Here is a 21,238-nt window from a genome sequence, read left to right on the forward strand (position 1 = left end):
ATCATGAATGGGCAGTGGACAAATAAGTTCCCTTACGTAAGATGCCAATGCCTGGACCCAAGCCGATTGTAAAGTCGGCTCAGGCGAGGACAGCGCTGAACAGGTATGTGGCTCTATATTAAAAATGTTTTTGTTTTTTTTTTGGGGGGGGGGGGGGGAACGGGACTGGAGCTCCTCTTTCAGCTAAGAGTGATTTCTCTATAAGAAAGAAGAAATCCATCATGTTAGGGCACTAGCAAAAAAGCGACTATCAGAGTGGGGTAGGGTTATAGGGAAGACACCCAGGTGGCATTTTCTCAAAAGCTTTGCTAATGTCTAATCAAGAAGGTATGAGTCTATAATCCAGGGTCTATGAATACTCAGCCTGTTCTGTACTGTATGATCAAGATAAAAGTTCAGGTTATACATACACTTTAATTACCAATAGAAAATTAAATGCAATTACCTGCATGTGAACCAGGCCACTCCCAGAATTTAATACATACATAACCATTGAATCATCTGTATAAAAGAATGGATGGCATTGTCATTTAAACAAACATTAAAAATGACAACATTTTTACATCTACATTCAGCAATTTCTATTTATTGAAGTCCACCAAAACTAGAAATCCTGGAGGAACTCTCTGCACACTGCAAATTACTCTTTCCAGTAATCCCTCTATAGCCAGTCCTAATCTGCTCTGCCAACGCAAATGCTTCTGTGGACACAGTGCAAACCTGGGGCAAACAGACACAAAATGGAGGAGAGCTACTAGGTTCAGGTCTGGCTACTGACCTGCTATGCAACAGAAACAAGATAAACCTGTGCTCAAATCCCAATAGCTTGTACATGCATTTATCTATCAGGTGCTAAAGGGGAGTAACCACATATTAACACTAGAAATTCTGGAGGAACCTTCTTCGCACTGCTAACTACCCTTTCCAGCAAACGTTGCGATAAAAAAAGATAGGGATTTTTAGTTCACACATATTACAATACATGTTTAAGCTAGAAAACTATGTCAAAGTAATCCCTGTATGGCCAGTCCTACTCTGTTATGCCAGCGCAAACGCTACTGTGGGTAATTAGTGTGCAGAAGGTTCCTCTAGGATTTCTAGTGTTAATATGTGGTTACACCCCTTTAGCACCTGATAGATACATGCATGTAAACACTATTGGGATTTGAGCACAGGTATATCTTGTTTCTAGTCCACCAAAACTGATATTTTGTTGTTGGTAAAGTTGGAGACATTTTTTACCCCTCAGACTCCTCAGGTGATAAGTTTTTAAACATGTAAAGGGTCAGTTCATCTTTACCAAAAAACTGTCTATGCAGATAAAGGGAGTCTGCTGATAAAAACAAACTGTGCAGCTTTGACACCTATAGCCCTTGCTATAGGTGCACTGTAGGCCATTTAAATACCTCAAGAAGCCTGACCTGAAAACTCCCAGGACATTGCTAAATGAGGACTAGCTATTACTGTACTCTCCGCTCCTCGCAAGACCTCCTCCTACTCTCTAGCTCCCTTGTCTCCTCCTCCCATGCTCGTCTCCAGAGCTTCCCCCATCCTCGAACTCTCTACCCCAATTTATCAGACTATCACCTACTCTGCTCACCTTTAGGCGATCTCTGAAAACCTCTCTCTTCATGGAAGCCTATCCTGCCCTCAGCTAATACTGGAATCTTCTACTCTTCCAACCAGCCCATCCCCCACAGTTACTACCTTTTGTACCACTAGCCCCTCCCTCCTAGATTGTAAGCTCCAAGCAGCAGGGCCCTCCTATCCCTCTTGTATTGAACTGTATTGTTACTGTATTGTCTCCCATTATTTTGTAAAGAGCTGAGCAAACTGTTGGCGCTATATAAATCCTGTATAATAATAATACTGTACACCTTCGCAGGAGTGGGCTCTCAAACTAAGTTCAGAGCTACTGCATCAGGGGAGAGAAAGCTCACATGAGGAAGTTTGAATCATAGAAAGAGCTTGCTCCTTTGATGGTGAAGGTGGGCAGTAATGGCCGGGCCTTGCTTAGCAATGTCCTAGCAACATCCTGAAAATGTTCTGGTCGGGATTTACGAAGTAAGAAGCCTTCTCCTATAGCAAGGGTGATGCTTTCGGTCAAAGTGGCACAGCTTGTTTACATCTATTGACATCCCTTATGTGCACAGGCAGTTTTTTGATAAAGGTAAACTAACTAAAGTAATGCTGTCACCTAAAAAGTAAAGAAAAAACTGCTACCAGGTAAAATGTGCAAGTACGGAGCAGTACCTATACATACAGCAAAAGGATGATTTTATCAAACAACCCACAAGGTGCATAAATAGAAAAAACCTAAATCAAATCAATATTTGGTGTGTATACCCTATGCCTTTAAAACCGTGTCAATTTTCCCCAGGTATACAGGTAAGGATTTTGCAAACATATGGTCCAAAGCATGACCATATGTATACCAAACTAATGATCAACAAGATAACATGTAGTTTAAAATGTAACCATTAAACAGAATCAGTTGTCACGCGCCACTAACAATTTTAGGTCACTGGAGACCATTCAATATACAAAAATTTTTTACACAATGGAATTCTGAGCACAACCACAAGACACAAAATGGTAACACTGTATCTCTCCAAGGAAGAAATTCAAAGGAAAAAAAAAAAAGTGTGAAGTGCTGTGCAAACTCTTCTACAAAAGCACAAAGAAACAGGCAATGTTGAGGGCCGAAAATGCAGCGGTCGGCCAACACAAAAATCTGGGACTTCAGCTTCCAATAAGAAGATGTCCAGTAATAACATCTGCTTAGACATGGCACAAACCATTGGGAGTCTGGTACATCCATCTATAGTACAAAGTGGTCTTCATGAATGATTTGCAGTTAAAAAGCCATACCTCCAATGTGGAACAAGGCCAAGAGACAAGAATTGTTTTGCAGAAAAATGACAGGTGTTTTGGACAGAGGAGTTAAAATTTGAAATACTTGGCTGTAACAAAAGGCAGTTTGTTTGCCGAAAGACTAGCAAGTCTAGCGGCCTAGCAAGCATGAGGACAACTGTTTGTATGCAACAGTGTGGCATTGTTTCTTGCAAGTTTGAGCTGCATTTCTGCACATGGAAGTGGAGCTCTGGTTAGAATTAATGATCTCCTCATGTTTCTGCTTAGAAGTAAAGGCAGATACTTATCCATCATGAAATGCCATCAGGGAGACATCTGCTTGGTTCCAAATTCATTCTGCAAAAGGAACAATTACCCCAAGCATACAGCCAAGGGGAGCATATGCAGCAGTGGTTCCACAAAAAGCGCTAGGTATAGAAGCCACCACTAGCATCCTGTGCTTCATACAGGACAGCGAAAACAGATAGTTAAACAAGCTTACATGTTTATGTGGCAATGTGATTTTTTTTTTTTTTTGGTAAGACTTTAAACTGTAAGCTGGCCTTTTTTCACAAAAAAATGAAGAGGCAAGCACTATAAACCACACCACATCAAACTTACAACTTTAAAGTTGAAGTTTACCTAAAGATTGTTGTTTCCTTTACATCTCTAGTGACTTATCTTACCTGTAATGAAGTATGTCCCATTTCGAGCAGGCTGCTGGATTCTTCAAAAATATTCTGTGCAGGTGCCTGGTCCTCTTCCTGACATTGAACTTCTGAGATTATGGGGGTTAACAGTTTCAGATCTCCTCCCCTCTCATTCGAGAAGTCCATGCATAGTGTACACATCATCACAATCTCAGAATGAGGGAGAGAATAATCATATTTATCCATCTCTCCCTCGTTCAGAGATCACGTTATATGAAGTGTACACAATGCACAGGTCTTTTTTTCCATGGATGAGAGGGGAGGAGGGGACATGGCCCCACTGGGAGCCTCTTCTGTTGTGCTGAACCCAGAGACCCCAACCTATAAACTCCTGCAATGCCTGAAGTTTAACAGAGAGGACTGAGCACCCTGCAGAAATTTTCTACATGATCTAGCAGCCTGCATGATGTCAGACATACTTTATTACTGGCAAGTTAGGCCACTAAAGCTGCATGGAAAAAAATTATTTTTAAGTAAATTCCAGCTTTAACCTCATTCTTTTTGAAAGCACCCTTGCTTTACAGCATTTTTTAAAAGTGCCTACAGCTTTTTTTTCACATTACAGTAAACTGCAGCAGCTTCCAAGCCTTGTTACTACAAATGCTGGGCTGACAACAAACCAGACTTCTTATAACTGAAATGGCACTTGGAAAAAATAACCCTTTAACAGGCTATAGTACACACAAGAACCAAATCGCTTATTTCACAGTGCCTCACCATTTTGGTCAGATGTTACAAAGATCATAAAAATGTTCTCTAGTACGTATTTCCTGAGGGTCTCCAAGTCATGCTGGCCTCCATCCAATCTGACAGCAAAGTAGACCTGCAGCAGCAGAGAGTGCCCAGACAGGAAGCAACTCTAGAAGTCACAAAAGAAAAAGGTCCAGAGGTCAGAAGACAAGCAAATGTGTGGGCAACATAAAAACACCCTCTGGCTGGATGTCACCTACCCTGCAATGCTGATGCCATTGAAGGGGAATGCTGCACTTCAGACGAACCTGCCATACACTGGAGTTTATGGCTTCTGCCTACATTAGAATGTGTGTAAAAAAACAAGGTAGTCATCTTTTAAATTTAACAAGTGATATGTTGTAGTAAAAAAATAAATATATATATATATTTTGTCTCAAACGAACCGTACAAAAGACATATTCCCAAAAGGTCTAAATATTGATACACTATATATCTGTGCCGCTAACTCTTGTACATGCTTTGGCTGAAAATGAATAGCTTTAGGAAATACAACCATTTCAATAAAAGCTATAGACAGAGCTGTACCGTCATGCACCTGGCTCTTCGTGAAGAGTGTAGGGTAACACATACATTTTAAAAATTTAACAAGCAATGTGAATAGGGATATGTTTAAAATGATTTCATAAGGTCCCTAAAACCCTTTGGGACACTAATGTTGATGTTTCCAATATATTAGACTGGGTTCAAATGAAAAAGAAATGGCAAATACATGTGCTCAACAGTTCTTCCAGCTGGGTGGAACTCCCAGGTCAATCTGTATTCCCATGAAAAGCTAACAGGTGCAGGGGCTTTTTTTTTTTTTTTTTAGCTCCTTCATGAGGGGTTAAAACAAGTCCTAATGCCTGAACACAATTTTACAACTTTGAAGTGTCAAAAGAAAACTGGCCAAAAAAAAAGTAACAAAAATATTTATTAAAATGTAGCTATATATTTCTTGCTATTACCATAACCTACTGCCAAAGAACAACCCAAAATAAACTCCCATGCTCCTGACAATCACAGCAATACCCCATATGAGTATGTTATTTATTGTCTGTACCTGTAAAAAGGGTCCAGAAACAATGCTGTGCATTTTGCTTTTTTTTATCCTACCTAAAAACACACTGAAACAGACTTTTGTTTACATTTTTCTTCTCTAGCAAGGATCTTTTTCTCTCTCCCCTAGAACGGAGAGTGTGTTTTCTCCTCTAGAACAGAGAAACAAGGAGAAAACAAGGGGCAGACTATATAGTGACTTATCCACAGGTGGATTGGAATCAGAACATCTAGTTCCTGATCATTAGTATGAGATCGGTGTCTCTTGGTGAGAGCCCAATCGCTGTGCAACATGCTCACAGCACAAACACTCGTAAGCATATATGCAGCCTCATGGAAATTGACCCACTTTAGAGAGGCCACATATATGTGTTCAGTTGGTTGCAAGGGGCTTAACTAACCACAGACTGCAAATTAGCAATAGAATAATATACCTCCATAATTTCCCTTCTCTAGCACTGCACACCTTGTCTTTCCCAGAGAATACAAACATTTGACAGGTAGGTACCATCATTTTGAGAAGTACAGTAGTGTAATTATGAAGATTAAGGTCAAAGTTCAGCTGATTTTTAATAAACTTTTTTTTTAGTTACTAAACCTAAATCAGGAAAATGCATACCTGTGATTGTGAAAGGTGGATATTTGCAATCCGTGGAAACATGACTTCTGTGTTTTGATGAAAGTACTTCGAGTCATCGGAGACAGCAGGAAGTACCCCGTGACCAAAGACCTATAACAGAACAAGGCTATTTAGAATAAAAATTGTTAGGGAATGTAGTGTATCTAAACTAGGATTTCACATTAAGCCCTGGTTCACACTGATGAGGTGCGGCATTCACAGTGTTTTCAGTGCGAATTCCACACCGCATCAGAATTGCACCCTGTTCATGCGAACCGCTGTGGGTGTGTATGTTAACACCCCAAAAGTGGTCCACAAAACGCGGTGTAGAATCAGATCGCATAGATGTGAATACCTATGTGATCTGATTCTAGTGCAGACCCACAAAGGGTCTTGCACATTTTTGGTACGGGTGCAGTGCGAACAGAAATATATGGCTGCAATCGCACCAAACACAAATCGCATGTGATTTGCACAGGAATGCGGTGCGGTTCCTGTGTGAGTCACATGCAATATACCGCAACGCACATATGTGAACCCAGGCTCAGTCCAGTCCTCTGACCTATATAGTCAAGATGGAAGAAATTTGCCCGCCCTTGAAGGAAGGATCAGACCGCACACACCAAGTTATTTTGAATTTTTTTTTAGCAGACAGGAAAATTTTCACATGCAACAGCTAACACTTCAAAGTCAGAAGCACTCTCAACCCAATGGCCACAATAACAGCAATGCAAGTGAAAGATTGCCTGAGCAACCCTAGCCTTTATTTTACACCAAGTGTTAATAAATAGGAATAGAAAACGTTTCAATAGCTTACATAAAGTTATTTATGCTCTTAGTAAACACATCAAAATATCAAAAGGTTTTCAAGGACCTTGGAAAACAGAATATTGCCAGCATTAAAAAGTTTAGCTCACCTGATAGGACAGAATCCCATTTGTAGTAGTATTTATAAATAAAGAGCCCTCAAAACTTCCTTCTTCATCTGGCAGAAAAACAACTGTGAATGACGATTTCCCTCTGGCTGGGATGACCTGACAACCAGAAAATTAAAACAAAAAACAATTATAGTCAAAACAAATATCTTTTGGAAACCATTTCATAACAATTTAAGGAGGTTAAAAAAAAAAAAAAAAAAAAAAAAAAAAAAAAAAAGGCTTTCTTCACACTATTACGACCAGAAAGTTGCACGTTTTACAGAGTGACTTTCTGATGACTTGATGAACGACTTTCATGCCATGCAACTTTGCCTGGGTAATCTTCCTGTAATGTCAGATCCAAATCACATCAATATAGATGAGCACCCAACTTGGAGACAACTTCCATTAAAGTCTATGGGCACAAGTCAGATAGAAGTCGCCTTAAAGTAGTACAGGAACCTTTGAAGTCAGAGCGACTTCAGTAGTGCTAATAAGGACAGCTGTCATTGACTAACATGGGATTTCACGTCATGCGACTTGGGGTCTCAGGTCTGATTCCAAGTCGGGGCAGTGTGTATGGAGCCTTAACCATCTAATTCCTCCAAAAGTCCACACATTAGCATCCATGGCAAAAAAAAATTAAACCAAAGTGTACAGTTTACAAAAAGGAACCAATACAAGAAAACAACTAGCTCTTCTCTTTGGCTAGATTTCTATATGTTTAGATTCTTTCTGGACATTATGCACTGAAAGTTTGTGTCAAAATAATTTAGGCATTTAAATTACAACTTTGTAATGTCTTAAACAGGGCAGAAATAAATTTAGCTGCAAGGCAAATATCATTCAGACATGAGAAAGTCTTGCAAGGATCGGAATGGAACTAAAACAGAAGGGTGTGTCATGACTGACACTGCATTTTGAAACAACCCTGCAAATGCTTTCACAAACCTCACATATTAATATTCACACACAACATACAAGTATGACTCAAAGTAAACAAAGATTTCATTACTGCAGCCAAGCTCATAACTGCATTTTTCTATTTCAAATTATTTACATAGAGCTAGAAAGAACATTGAATATATGTCATTCACAGGGCACCCACACTTTGAAGGGCAAAGCTAAAAGGATGAGTATTCAACTGGTGCCAAATTTACAGAACAGCTAACTACTTTATTTTGTTGCTAGGGTCTTTTTCATACCATGTTTTACATACAAACTCATTAAAAATGCATGTGAGCTGGTGTGCATTTGACATGCATATTCATGTGTTTTCATGTAAAGTGACAGGTCCCTGGAAGGGTCAAAATACTAGCATTTTTTATATTTTTACTTTCAGTTGCATTGCCTTTACATGCGTTGTGTTAAAACGTAGACAGGTTAGGTTGCATTACAATGCAATGTACACAACACTGTGGTGTGAATAGGGCACATAGCAAAACTTTGTTTTCTATGTGCCCTTGCAGTGACCCACATTGATCCAACATGGACCAGATCCCTGCACACGGTGTGAACAAGTCCTTAAAGAACTGCATGACAGGCTGAACAAGTAGCAAATCCAGTGGTGCACAAGCCTCAAAGTAATCAAAAATAATGTCTTCACCTTCAGAGACAAATTTTCCTTCATTTTTTTAGACACAGATTCTCCCCCTCCCAGACACTACAGATCATAGTGGGAGGGTTTCAGCAACAGCAGGTATTGCCTATCGAAAAAACAGTGGACAGACTAGGTGTGGCTAGGTGCTAAATGACAAGCTACAGGCTTGTCAAGAGGGACAATGCTGATAGCCAAGTGCTCTGCAATATTTTTTTCAATCCTACTGTAGTAAAAGCAGGCACACACTTCATGAGTGTCAACTCTGCTCTGAAATCAGAAGCAGTGCAGCATTGTTGCCACACCATCACAAAAGGCAGACTACACTGGCAAGATCAACAGATATATGTGGAACTTTGCAGTCGGAAGAAGAGAAAACTCAGCGCAGGTACATTTAAAATTAAATGTAAATTTGTACGTATTGGGAGGCCACTGGTCTACTTTAAAGGATAAGTTGACCTTTTGAAACATGTTACACCCATATTCATGGTGAAACATGTAACGATCGGACCGGCCCCCCGCACCCACCCTAATCCCTGTTGTGACAGCTAGCTGGGGACCTTCTCCCCCCTCGCTGTCCCAATTTTGCTTTACATTAAGGCCGTGCAAGGCTCCGCCTACCCGGCTGCATCACTCATTCACATTATTCTGTGAATGGGTAAAGTGCAAGCTGCTGCTGTACTGCTACTTATATAGCACTGTTAATTTATGCAGCACTTTACATATATATTGTACATTCACATCAGTCCCTAACCCTCAAGGGGCGTACAGTCTAATTTCCCTAACTTACATTCATACATACACATACTAGGGCCAATTTAGACAGGATCCAATTAACCTATCAGCATGTTTTTGGAGTGTGGGAGGAAACCGGAATACCTGCAGGAAACCCACGCAGGCACAGGGAGAACATACAAAAGGCTGGGTTCCGATATCCACAAACAAGATAAATGCACATTGTTTTACCTGCAAAAAATGTTTTTGTTAAAAGGTGAACTTATCCTTTAAAAATCAACAGCCAAAACAAATATGTAAGTGTTGCAAGTTTCCTGGAAATACTAATGTAGTTCTAATCCCAAGAACATTTACTGCAGTGCATTTACTTTACCAGATGATCCTCTGCCAGTAGCAATGCCTTTTAGGGTAACACTGCTTACTCATGATACTGTATCTGAGGAGCAGCAGCATTGATCTCCTGAGACAGACGTGTACTAGAACTGCTGGACACATCCTTCTCTTTTCCATAAAATAGGAGGAAGATGTTCTGTAGTCCACAGACAGGCTTGAGAATAATGCCAACTGATATCAGTCTGCAGAGAGGCAGAGTGCACAAGAATTATCCACAATATTGCTGGCACAATTAACAGGCTTTTGTGCAATTATTGAAAAAGATACAACAAAATGTTTCAATTGTATGTTTAACAGTCCAAAAGCAGACCTGTCAATGATATATTTAGTAGACCGTTATCTAGCAACAAAATATGGGAAAGCTATGCAGAAGTTAGGCAAGCAATCTGCTCTCCTCTTTGCAGCCTTTTTTTTGCCATCAGTGCTGGGGAGGAAATCCCTCAAAAGTGGAAAAAAAGATCCCTCAAAAGTGAAGGAAATCTCTAGTTGTCTCCAGAGTTAGTGTCCAGTTGCAAGATTTCCCATATATTCCTGTTCTGGTGACCACTCAATTTGGGAGTTTCTTTTACTTCCAGAGTCACCAGGACAAATTAGCAAAGGTAGATCTCCCTAGAGAGGACAAAGACAACAATAAAAGCCTGACAGACATTTCAAGACCTCTCTGCTTTATATAAAAACTGAAAAAAGAAGCTTGGCTTTCATTTCTAATTTAAAAGGCACTCAGTCATACCCACTAGAAGCACAAGCCAACTCTGGCCTGAAAAGAGATTTAACCCTCAGTAAAGTAAGCACAGAGCCAATACATTCTGTATATATGCCATTATGTGTGCATAGAAAAATAATGTTCATATACAATGGCTAGAAAAAGTATGTGAACCAATTTAAGATTGCTGTTCATAAGAAACATCAGCTGATGTGAACCATGCCTTGCAACAAAGGAGCTCTCTGAAGATATACGATCAACATTATTTGATCTGCATAAGCCTGGAAAGAGATACAAAGAAATCTCAAAGTGTTTAGACATCCATCAGTCGACAGACAAATTGTCTAAAAATGGAGACAGTTTAGTACTGAGGCTACTTTATCTAGAGGTGGGTGTCCAACAAAGATGACTCCCAAGGCACAATGCAGAATCCTCAATGAGGCACAGAAGCACGCACAAATAACAGCTAAAGTCTTGAAGACATCACTGGAATTGACAAACATTCATGTTCATGAGTCTATCATATGCATGTCTTTGAACAGACAGGGTATCCATAGCAAAACACCATGGAGGAAGCCAATGCTCTTTAAAAAAAAAAAAAAAAAAAAAAAACAGAAAAACAAGTTAGGGTCATTGGCCTACTGCATCACCTAAGCAGCAAAGTAAATCCCTCCACAGACTGGCTTCAAAAAAAGAAAATATTCGACTTTTGGAGTGGCCCAGTCAGAATCCAGACCTTAGCCCCAGAGAGATGCTGTTGAATGACCTCAAAAGAGCCATGCACACCAGACATCCTACAAATGTGTCTGAGCTGAAGCAGTCTTCCTGAACACAGTGCAGGTCTGATCCAGAGCAACTGAAAAAACTTGCTGCAAAAGGGGGTCATTGTTGCTAAAGGGGGTTCAACCAGCTATTAAAGGAGAAGTTCATCTTTGGGAACATATTACATGTTCCACCCATTTTTAGGGTGGAACATGTAACATGTCCCCACTGCTGCAGCCACCTCCTGATTCTCTCCCCCCTCCCCCACACACACACCTCCTTGAGACAGTGTTACGGGGAGACGTTTCCCGTACAAGCTGTCATTTTTAACTGTGTTTCCACTCAGCCAATAGCAAATTGACGCCAGACTGTATTTTCTTCGATCCGAGTGAGGGCGTAATGATGTCCTCCCAGATCGCGTCTGCGCTGATGACGGATTTGTGTACTGGCCTGTTGCCGGTACCATGTGACCAATCACAGCATGTCACATGACAACTGTAAATAATGGATGGCTTCCTTTCATGCCATCCATTGTATACAATTGTGTTGCTAGCTGTGAATGGTCACAGTGATCACATGGTACAGAATAGGACAATCACAGTCCATCTGTGTCATGTGATTAGCTGCGGCCAATCACAGCTAATCACAACCAAAACCACAGAATGAACATCCTGTACGGGCAAGCAGATATACTGACAGGTCTGCAGGAGACCTGCATGGCAATGCTTTGCAGGCTCCTGCAACAAAAAATAATAAATGCACATTAGCTTTGGTCAAAAGGAGAACTTATCCTTTAAGTCCAAGGGTTTACTTTTTCCTCCAGCAATGTAAATGTTTAATGGGTGTGTTCAAGAAAGACAGGAGACATTAGAATTGTTTGTGTGTTATCAGCTTACGCACATTGTGTTTGTCTAGATTTAAGCTGCCCATACATTACAATTTTCCTTTAGGTAAGCCATAAATTATTTTCTTTCCTTCCATCATGGCGAAAAGGTAAAAGTCACTCGATTTCCCTACTAACACAGTCAGTGTTGATGGGGGAATCTCTCCCACATTGCTATTGTGTTCTACTGGCAGGGGGCATTCCTGGCCAGTAGAAAACATTGATTACGGCTAGCGACTATAGCCGTTGGCAGCAATCCATCAGGTTGGTTGTACATACAATGATCATCAATACAATGAACAATAATATTCAGCGCCCACACAATATAGAATAGGATGGCAACGAATGGCTACAATTAGAGGGAGAAGGTAGGACTGACTATACAATGGATATAATGACAGTGGTCAAAGAGTCAATGCATCCATATGATGGGCAGAATTAGGAAGATGTGAACCAAGAAAACAGGGCACGTGGAATGGAACCAGCAGCTCCTCGTCAGGGATGAGGGAGATCCTGTGCAATGGATGTTAAAGATGGTTGTGAAAACAGTCAGTGTGTCCTTGGACTGAGCAAGGGATGGACCAGAGGAACAAGGCACATAGAATAGGATCGGCAGCTCCTCATCAAGGAAGTGGGGGATCCCTCGGAGACAAGCAGAAAAGAAAGGAGGGCGATAGGTCAGAGTGAATAAAAAACATGTAAACTTTATTACAGAAGATTTGCATCTAAAATTCCTTCACTCGACATGCAGAATGAGACAGCAGAGGAGCAGGACCACAGTTCACTCTGATGGATGGATCGATGTCAGCAGCATGACCATGAAGGGAGGCGCTCGTGAACTCAGTGGCATTTGTTGAAAAATCCCGTCAGGCGGTCCTGCTCCTCTGTCTGCCTCCTTTTTCTGCATGTCGAGTGAAGGAATTTTAGATGCAATCTTCTGTAATAAAGTTTACATGTTTTTTTACTCACTCTGACCTGGTGCCCTCCTTTCTCTTCTGCTCATCAGGTTGGTTGTACTCAAGTTGATCGATGGATCGACTTGAGTACAACCAGCCCGCCTTTAGATGTAGTGAATCTCGGCTAGTCCCTGCTGAACCAGCCGAGACATGATCCATCTTTCTCCACCTTTAGATTTACCAAAAACCAGAGAATATGATTTGTATCAAATCAGGCAGGCCCTTGCACTACATAGTTGAAGGTAAATCTAAAGGAGATCGTATAATTTCTGTACAATGTATGGCCTACTCTGATGAGTATGGCCTACTCTGATCACGTTCTATAGCAAATTACTGCAGAAAACCAGGTAATTCGAAAGCAGTCATACTTTTTCTTGCCACTATACAGTCAATGCTGAATAGTGTAAAAGCGTTCTGAATACTATGAACACCTTTTTAAACCCCAATTTAATCTCTACCCAACAACGCTATAGCCGAATGACGGCTACAGCACGGTTGTCTAGTTCTGGGAGGGCGTCCATGGACATCCTCCCAGAACACGCCCCCTGCGGCACGCACCTGGCATCGCCAGTGATCGCTGTGTCCTACAGACACAGCTGACCACGTGATTGGCTGTGTCCAGTGACAGCAGATCACCGGGTAAATACAGTTGCCGGTTATCGGCTGCACTTTCCTCACGCTGTCACAGCGCGAGGAAAGTACTGCCGATAACCGGCAATTGTCAGAGAAAAGATCGGCACTGATCATCAGGGCACTGATGATCAATTCCCAGCAGTGCTGCCCACCTGTGCCCTGCAGTGCCGCCCATCAGTGCTGCCCAGCAGCGCCAGTATCATCAGTGCCTCCTATCAGTGCCCATCAGTGCTGCCTATCCATGCCACCTCATCAATGCCCATCAGTGCTGCCTATCTGTGCCACCTCATCAGTGCTGCCTATCTGGGCAGCCTCATCAACGCACATCAGTGAAGGAGAAAAATTACCTGTTTGCAAAATTGTATAATAAAAACAAAGAAAAACTTTTTTTTTTTCAAAATTGTTTGCTTTTTTTGTTTATAGCGCAAAAAATAGAAAACACCCAGCAGCAATTAAATACCACCAAAAGAAAGCTCTATTTGTGTGAGAAAATAATTATAAAAATTTCATATGGGTACAATGTTGCATGACCGCGCAATTGTCATTCGAAGTGCGACATCGCTGAAAGCTGAAAATTGGCCTGAGCAGGAAGGGGGTGCAAGAGCCCTGTAGGCAGGTGGTTAAACTGTCTGAGGTCCTAAGAACACAGACAACCAGTCATGATAATACATCTTGCAGAACAGTGGCTTTTTTAGATCTTGGTCCAAAACATAGAAAATGCAATATACAAAGAGGCTTGTAAAGTTATTAGAAAACAATAACTGTGAACTATTCCTTTGCATGGAATCAGTTGCACGTTAGAATATAGAGATTGAAATCTAAGTCACTGAAAAGATAACGGACTTGCTGGCTTGAGAGGCTGCCCTGATTTTATAGCAGCTACTATACAAATGTTTTTTAATCTGACAAGCATAGAATTTTTTTAAGCCAATGTAAGCATATTAACCACAAATGAATATTGTACTGTGTATACATTTATGTAAATTAGAGACTAAAGTTTATACAAACATATAAAGAGGATCCAGTAGTGACTGTTTCAAAGACATTTTAAGCACAATAAAAAATATGCTGCCAACTTGAACGGATCCAGCATACATTAACATATTGTTAGAGTTTATTGGGGAATAAAGAAAGGCTGCTCCGAGTCTGAGGTCTGTGTTATGTAACACGGGCCTGGCTACCAACTCCCAACATTCCTGTATTCAGTGCTCCAGAACCTCCTGAAATTACCATGTTACAGTTCTATTCACCACAGAATAGAAAAAGGATATAGAAGCAAAGAAATTGTGCCAGCCATGCAGAAAAGACTTTGTTTAAAAATAAAGATCATTTTTTTTATTATAATTTTGCTAGAACAAAAAAGTAAAAAGAATGCAGACAAAAATAAAGACTCAGTAAATGATGTTGACTTGTTCTACGACACTGATGAAGGTTGCTCAGCCTGGCAAGCAATATTTCCAACATCAGCACTTTCTTACACAGGGACTTCTGTTTTCCTACTTCTGTCATTACAGTTTGCCATTTTAAAACTTTTAAAAAATTAAACCCTTTTTTTCAACCGGTAAAAAAAAAAAAAAAAAAAAAAAAAAAAAAAAGCTCCTGTATGCATTAGGCTATATATTTTGACGAATATGCAGTGATTTAGGTTACAGGAATGCATATGTCTTGTTTTTCAGTTTCAGCCTCCAAATCACCGTATTCCTAGAAGCACATCTGCAGTACATTAGAGGCTACAAAACAAGAGGAGCAATGTTCTCGCTTTGGATTTCAGGCACATGGAATAACTATGTTGAAAACTGACCTCACATGGCCTACTGGTATCTTTCACGCACCCAAACTACAGTTGATTAAAGAACAAAGAAAAATCAAGGACTGTCATAATAGCATCACACAAACTTTATTCACGCGTAATATGTTTGTCACAATACAGCAGACTGCTGCTGTTGCTTAATATGGTACAAAAAAATAAGCTGGGTATGACAGTCAGTGGCTGCAAACAACTAACTTGTGCTGCTGTGAATATCTAAACTATTCATTTTCTCAGTAAGGCCTCATGCACACAGGCTTATGAAAATAAGCAGCATTTTTTAACAGAATTTGGTAGGAAAAAAAAAGCCTCTAATGTTCCAATATGTATGCTCATTTATGTGCATTGTTACTCATGTTTCTAAATGTATGGCATTTGAGCGCAAATGTATTCTATTGACCAGAATATTAATTTATACTGGCATATTTTTACACGCATACATGTGCATTTATTCCACCAAAAAAGCTCTACCTGTAAAAAAAAAAAAAAATGTAATATGGGTACACGACCATACCATATGGGTATGTTGCACGACTGCACAATTGTCATTCAAAGTGCGACAGCACTGAAAGCTGGAAATTGACCTGGGCAGGTAGGCGTGAAAGTGTCTGGTATGGAAGTGGTTAAGCTCCATGTGCATGAGGAGCTAAATTGACTACAGTGGGAAAATTTAGAAAAAAAAAACAAACAAAACAAAGAAAAACAGACAAATATTTCATTCTTGCCTGGTCTGTGCAATAGTTTTGCACAAAGCACCCCAGATCCTCCTCTTCTTGGGTCCCACGCCGACGCTACTTGCTCCAACCTCAAGCATCCTGGATAGACATCGGGTGGGAAGCGGCACACAGAAGGCTTTTTTACCTCAATGCATTCAGAAGTGGTGGCATTGCTACTGGGCACTTTCTAGTTATGAAAAACTACAGGCGGCACAATAATTTTCACAATACAGTAAAAATTGACTACAATAATCAGTATTTGGTTAAAAATACACAAACTGATCTGTACTGCTGAAGCATAACCTGCCAGAACACTTTGCATTTTTGTATCATATTGCATAAAACATTTAGTAAAGTGCAGGCAAACCTCTTATTACACAAATGAAAGGCTCATATGGGCCTGGTTTACCTGCCAAAAGGATGTATATTTCTGTCCAAATATTTATGAAATTTACACAGCTCTGCAACACAGCACAGGTAGGTTGGTGATTTGACTTTTTTCTACTGCAACCTTTGCCATGTGCATGCTGGACACCTGATTGGTCCCTAGTGCTGCCCTTCTTTTTACTAGTCCGAGTGAGGCTGTACATGAGATTTGAAGAGGTTGATATGAAGCCAACATATTCTATTTGAACAAGCATATGTAATATTTTTGTTTTACTTAAAATCGGAATTTAATTTTTTTTTTTTTTTTTTTTAATCTAACAGCTGCTCAACTTCAATATAGCAGAAAAAAAAGGCACCACTTTTCACTGCACTCTCACTTTAGTTAAAGTGGTTGCATAGACCAGGCATTCCAGGCAAGAAGGTAAAGAACCTTCTGTGTGTTGCTTCCCCCACAGTCTCACGAATACTTGCCCGATTCCCCTTTCAATCCAGTGGTGTGCACGGAAGTCTCGGCTGTCTCCGGCCTCTCTCTTCATTGGCTGACACACAGCACCTTCAGCCATTGGCTCCCACTGCTGTCATTCACAGTCAGTGAGCAAATGAGGAGACAGCAGGGTCAGGGACAAGCCACAGCTCTATGTATCTTATGGACACAGAGCGGGGCTTGGGAGTGAGCACGCATCAGTGCCTCCATAGTAAGTGGATTGCTATTGGGTGCATTGGTCAAGAGGATGGAACCTGAAGCACTGGCGGGGGACCCAAGAGGTGCTGTTCTGTACAAAACCATTGCACAGAGCAGGTAAGTATGACATGCTTGTTGTAAAACAACAAAACACCTTTAATATCACTTTAAGCAACAGTTCAAGAGGCACTATTGGAACTACAGTAACTAAATAAAACCAGGTACTTACTGAATCCTATGAATTCTGAAACTGAATTATATCAGTGAAAGAATAAAGAAAAGCTATGTAGACAACTTTGATGAGTGAACAAGAACCTGAATATGTTTATACAAGGTATGAACATTTAATGATAAATTACATTATCTAGACTGTGCACCAATCCGATAGCTGTTCTAATTGATCATATACAGTATGTTTTACGTTGTTAGGATAACGCTAAATCAACGAGTATGCATGTGGTTAGACACGTTTCAAACATACAATGCCTTTTAAACACTGCTGACAACGTTAACAGTGCTGTGCTGACAAAAACAAAGAGAAAAAAATTGTTATTTAGATGAGAAATAGACAAGTGCATGCTGGGGAAAAAGGGTCTTGCTAGAGGCTGCAATGAAGGATAATTGTGCCAAGAAAAGCTAGATGTTTTGGCCATCATCCAGGACATAGTTTCCAAGAGCACATCAACACTCACCCTGCTATGTATGGGAGACACATGGAAATTTCTACCACTTGTAAACACTGAATCCACTTCAATATTAGTGTCCCTACTAGGGTTGAAAGCACAGAATGACTGAGCTTTAGGGAGCCCCACTGACCTAAAAGTAAAACAAAAAAAAATGAAAACACAAGTTGCATCACGAGAGAGAAGCATCATATTAAGAAAACTGTCACAGAGGCACAGAGGCATATAAACACAGTGATTGAGATCTACTGACAGAGCAGAAAATAGTTAACAGCTCAGCCATTTTTTTTTAGCATTGTTCAATTGGGGAGATTTCCCTTAACTGCCTGTCCCAGGGACAGAGTGTGGGGAAATCTCTTAACCAGCTGTCACCAGCAGTTGTCCCCATTGAAGTATTTCTCTTCAACCCCTGTTCCAGTGAAAAACATACAATTTTCGAACATCCTGTAGTCTACTTTCCAACTGGACCAGGACAAACAAAGGTTGGTTCTTACCAGTAAGGGAAACCAGCTACAGTACAATAAAAACCCAAGTGGTTTATTTAAAAAAAAAAAAAAAAAAAAAGAAGGGTGGCTAGAGATATATTTTTAAGACTAGTCCATTTACAATGAAGCTTTACAGCAGGGGTGTCCAACCTTCTGACTCTCCTGGGCTACATTGGAAGAAAAGGAATCATCTTGGGCCCCACATAAACACCAATAAGGCAATAAGGCCCCATTCATACGTCATGATTTTGAATTGCGGGCAGAACTGGCTTGATTCTGCCCACAATCACAAATCTCAACTGCAATGGTGCAATGCGTATTTAGGTGCCATTCATTCCTAATGGCACCTCAAACGTAGAGCAATTTTGGAACGGCAAAACACATCATGCCACGCTGTCGACCAAAAGAAGCTCTTGCCCCCTTTTTCCTCGTTGCCTTGACTGCCACGCGATTCTGTTGTGAGACAAAATTGCACCACATTTGCGGTGCCATTAAGAATGAGTGACGTGATGTGTTCTGCCACAATTGTAGATTGATTTGGAATTGTGGGCAGTATCGCAGCAATTCAAAAGTACAAAGTGTGAAAGGGGCCTAAAAATAGCTGATGAGAAGAAAAGGTTGTGCAGATGATTAGATTTCAACTATGTGCTGTGCCCACCACAGCACCCTCTTAGATCTGGCCATGTGGCACTTGGCTGGCGCTAACTAGCCAGTGTCACTGCATGCGCTGCCAATGCTATTGCAAACACAGCATCCCTCCAGACATTCCTGGGCATTGCTTATCTATGCTGGCCAGGCCATGGGTGCTGTGTCAAACACGGCATCCCCGGCATCCCTCCAGAAATGAACATTCACAGCTGCAAGTTTACAAATGCTTTACAGCATTTATCAGATTTTATTGATTTTTGTAGCATCACTTTTGAAGATTTTTCTTCCCTTCCTGTTCAAATGCTAATATTGTCACTGGAAGAGAAAATAAAAAAAAAATCAACTGTCAAGAACACACACTGATAAAATGCTGGCAACTGGCAGCCAGTTACACAATGACAGGAAGCTCAACAGTGCTCAGTTCATTGAGAACTACAAGCAGACAGTTTTCCCATTCACAGAATACTGTGAATGAATGACCTGGCATTTTTTATTTTTTTTTTAATTCAGATTGTGACAGGCAGCAGAGGGAGAACTTTCCCCGCTAGCTGTCAAAACGGGATCAGGAGGGAGGAGGCCAGGGCATCTGTAACATATTACATGTTGCACCCTGAATATGGGTTTGACATGTACCATGTTACAAAAGGTGAAGTTATTCCTTAATGTTGTTGGTGTTACCCTTACTTCCTGTCCAGATTACAAAGTTGACATCAGTATAAAAATGAAGAATTCTCCTCAACAGGGACATATACAGCAGAGAAAAAGATATTTTTGGTAGTTTGGAAGATGGCTAGTACCCTGTAAATTGTTCATCACTATGCATGATTTCATTTAAACAAAATATATTTAACCCTAGGTTCACACCTTAGCGGGTTGGCGGGTTCCCCACAGGGAAATCGCATGATGCAGATCCCACACCCGCAAACCCGCTGTGGGTTGAGATGCATGCGGGTGCTATTAGGACAGAATGGCAGCCCCATGCTTCTCTACAGAGCAGCACTATTTCGCTACAGGTGTAGGAACAGCTGCGATTCCCGCACCCAAAACCACCCACTCGAGTGTATTAAAGCACCAAATTAAAAAATGCACGCCATATTCTGTTCAAACAAAATACTTACTGACTTCCAAAATCCAGTACAGAAGGCTGTAGATGTAAGGCCCTCCCACTAGGCCTTGCTATACTGAAAGACAATAAAACAACAATGGTCAGATTTGAAGCAGTCAAATAGCTGCATTGCATACCACATTAACATATTAAAAGTTACAAAAAACTTGTGCTGTATTAACCAATTACAGTGCAGAACAACTTTTACTACACCATAAATTCACCCTAAATTGGCATGTATTACTACAATTTTTAGGAAACTATCCACCACATATCTGTTTAATAATGGGTGCCAGTAGTGAGAAAACATAAATCAAGTTTTGGTGCAGCTGGCTGGCAGAAAATATATAAAAGCCCAGGACGGTCAGGCTACCAACATCTACAAACAAGCTCAGATATTTAAACCTTTAAAGATAGAGAAACTACTACAATTAAGCCCCAGCAGGGGCAAAACAAGTCAAAGAGGAGCTGGGTGGAGTGTCCTCAACAGTGCCAGAACAATAAAGTTGTCATAGTTCTACAGGTTGGAAACCGGTAGAGGTCATGAAAACCCCCCACAGATTTTTTTCTTCACCAAATGAACCTCTTGTTTTTGTGCCACACTTAAAAATTGTGCCAAGCAGAAGAGCACTTTAGGATATTTTGTCATCTTTGGGAATATAATTTAACTGAACCAGTATAGCTAATAAGATGCTGCTGTGTAAATTTGCATGGTTCAGCATGAACAGCACAGTTCAGGAAGAACGTAGGTTCACACATCAAGACCACAATTTCTGTAGTGTTCTTCCACTTCCGATATGTACTCTCAAACTTTCACCACAGAAAAAAAATACGTTCAAAACTTTGTCAAGAACTTTTTTTTTTTTTTTTTAAACCACGAAGAAAACCAGAAACCTTCAGTTTCGATATTTGGATACATTGGGTTCTGTATGTATGGAGGCCACAGTAAAGCTGGCTATACACTAGTAGATATCAAACAGTCTTGCAAAAATTCTCATCGGTACATTCGATGACAAAAAAACAACATGTTGTGCTATGCTTTTAAGTAAACCATTAAAGTAGAACTATAGGCAAAACTTTATTTCATTTTGGATAAAGTAAGAGAGGGTTGTAACTCCTGTCAGTTTTTCTGCCATCTGTGACCCTTTGGGGGGGATTAACTTCACTTCCTGTCCC

The 21,238-nt window shown here is 40.5% G+C and overlaps 1 protein-coding gene across 3 annotated transcripts in view; it reads right to left on the reverse strand.

Annotated features, from left to right (window-relative positions):
* TMEM131L (transmembrane 131 like) overlaps positions 1–21,238 on the reverse strand; it is a 138,759-nt gene that overhangs the window by 68,839 nt on the left and 48,682 nt on the right. For all 3 annotated transcript variants that reach the window (XM_089670437.1, XM_089670436.1, XM_089670438.1), the window contains 7 exons: positions 20,076–20,138; positions 17,834–17,957; positions 6,888–7,004; positions 5,971–6,081; positions 4,514–4,591; positions 4,281–4,422; positions 446–501 (listed from right to left, as the gene is read on the reverse strand). In XM_089670437.1, the coding sequence (XP_089526563.1) occupies positions 446–501; positions 4,281–4,422; positions 4,514–4,591; positions 5,971–6,081; positions 6,888–7,004; positions 17,834–17,957; positions 20,076–20,138 (691 nt within the window). The remainder of the gene's footprint in view (positions 1–445; positions 502–4,280; positions 4,423–4,513; positions 4,592–5,970; positions 6,082–6,887; positions 7,005–17,833; positions 17,958–20,075; positions 20,139–21,238) is intronic.

This window comes from Staurois parvus, unplaced genomic scaffold, assembly GCF_062004578.1.
Source record: "Staurois parvus isolate SC_StPar_1 unplaced genomic scaffold, SC_StPar_1.0 ptg000090l, whole genome shotgun sequence".
In the NCBI taxonomy this organism is placed as follows: domain Eukaryota; kingdom Metazoa; phylum Chordata; class Amphibia; order Anura; family Ranidae; genus Staurois; species Staurois parvus.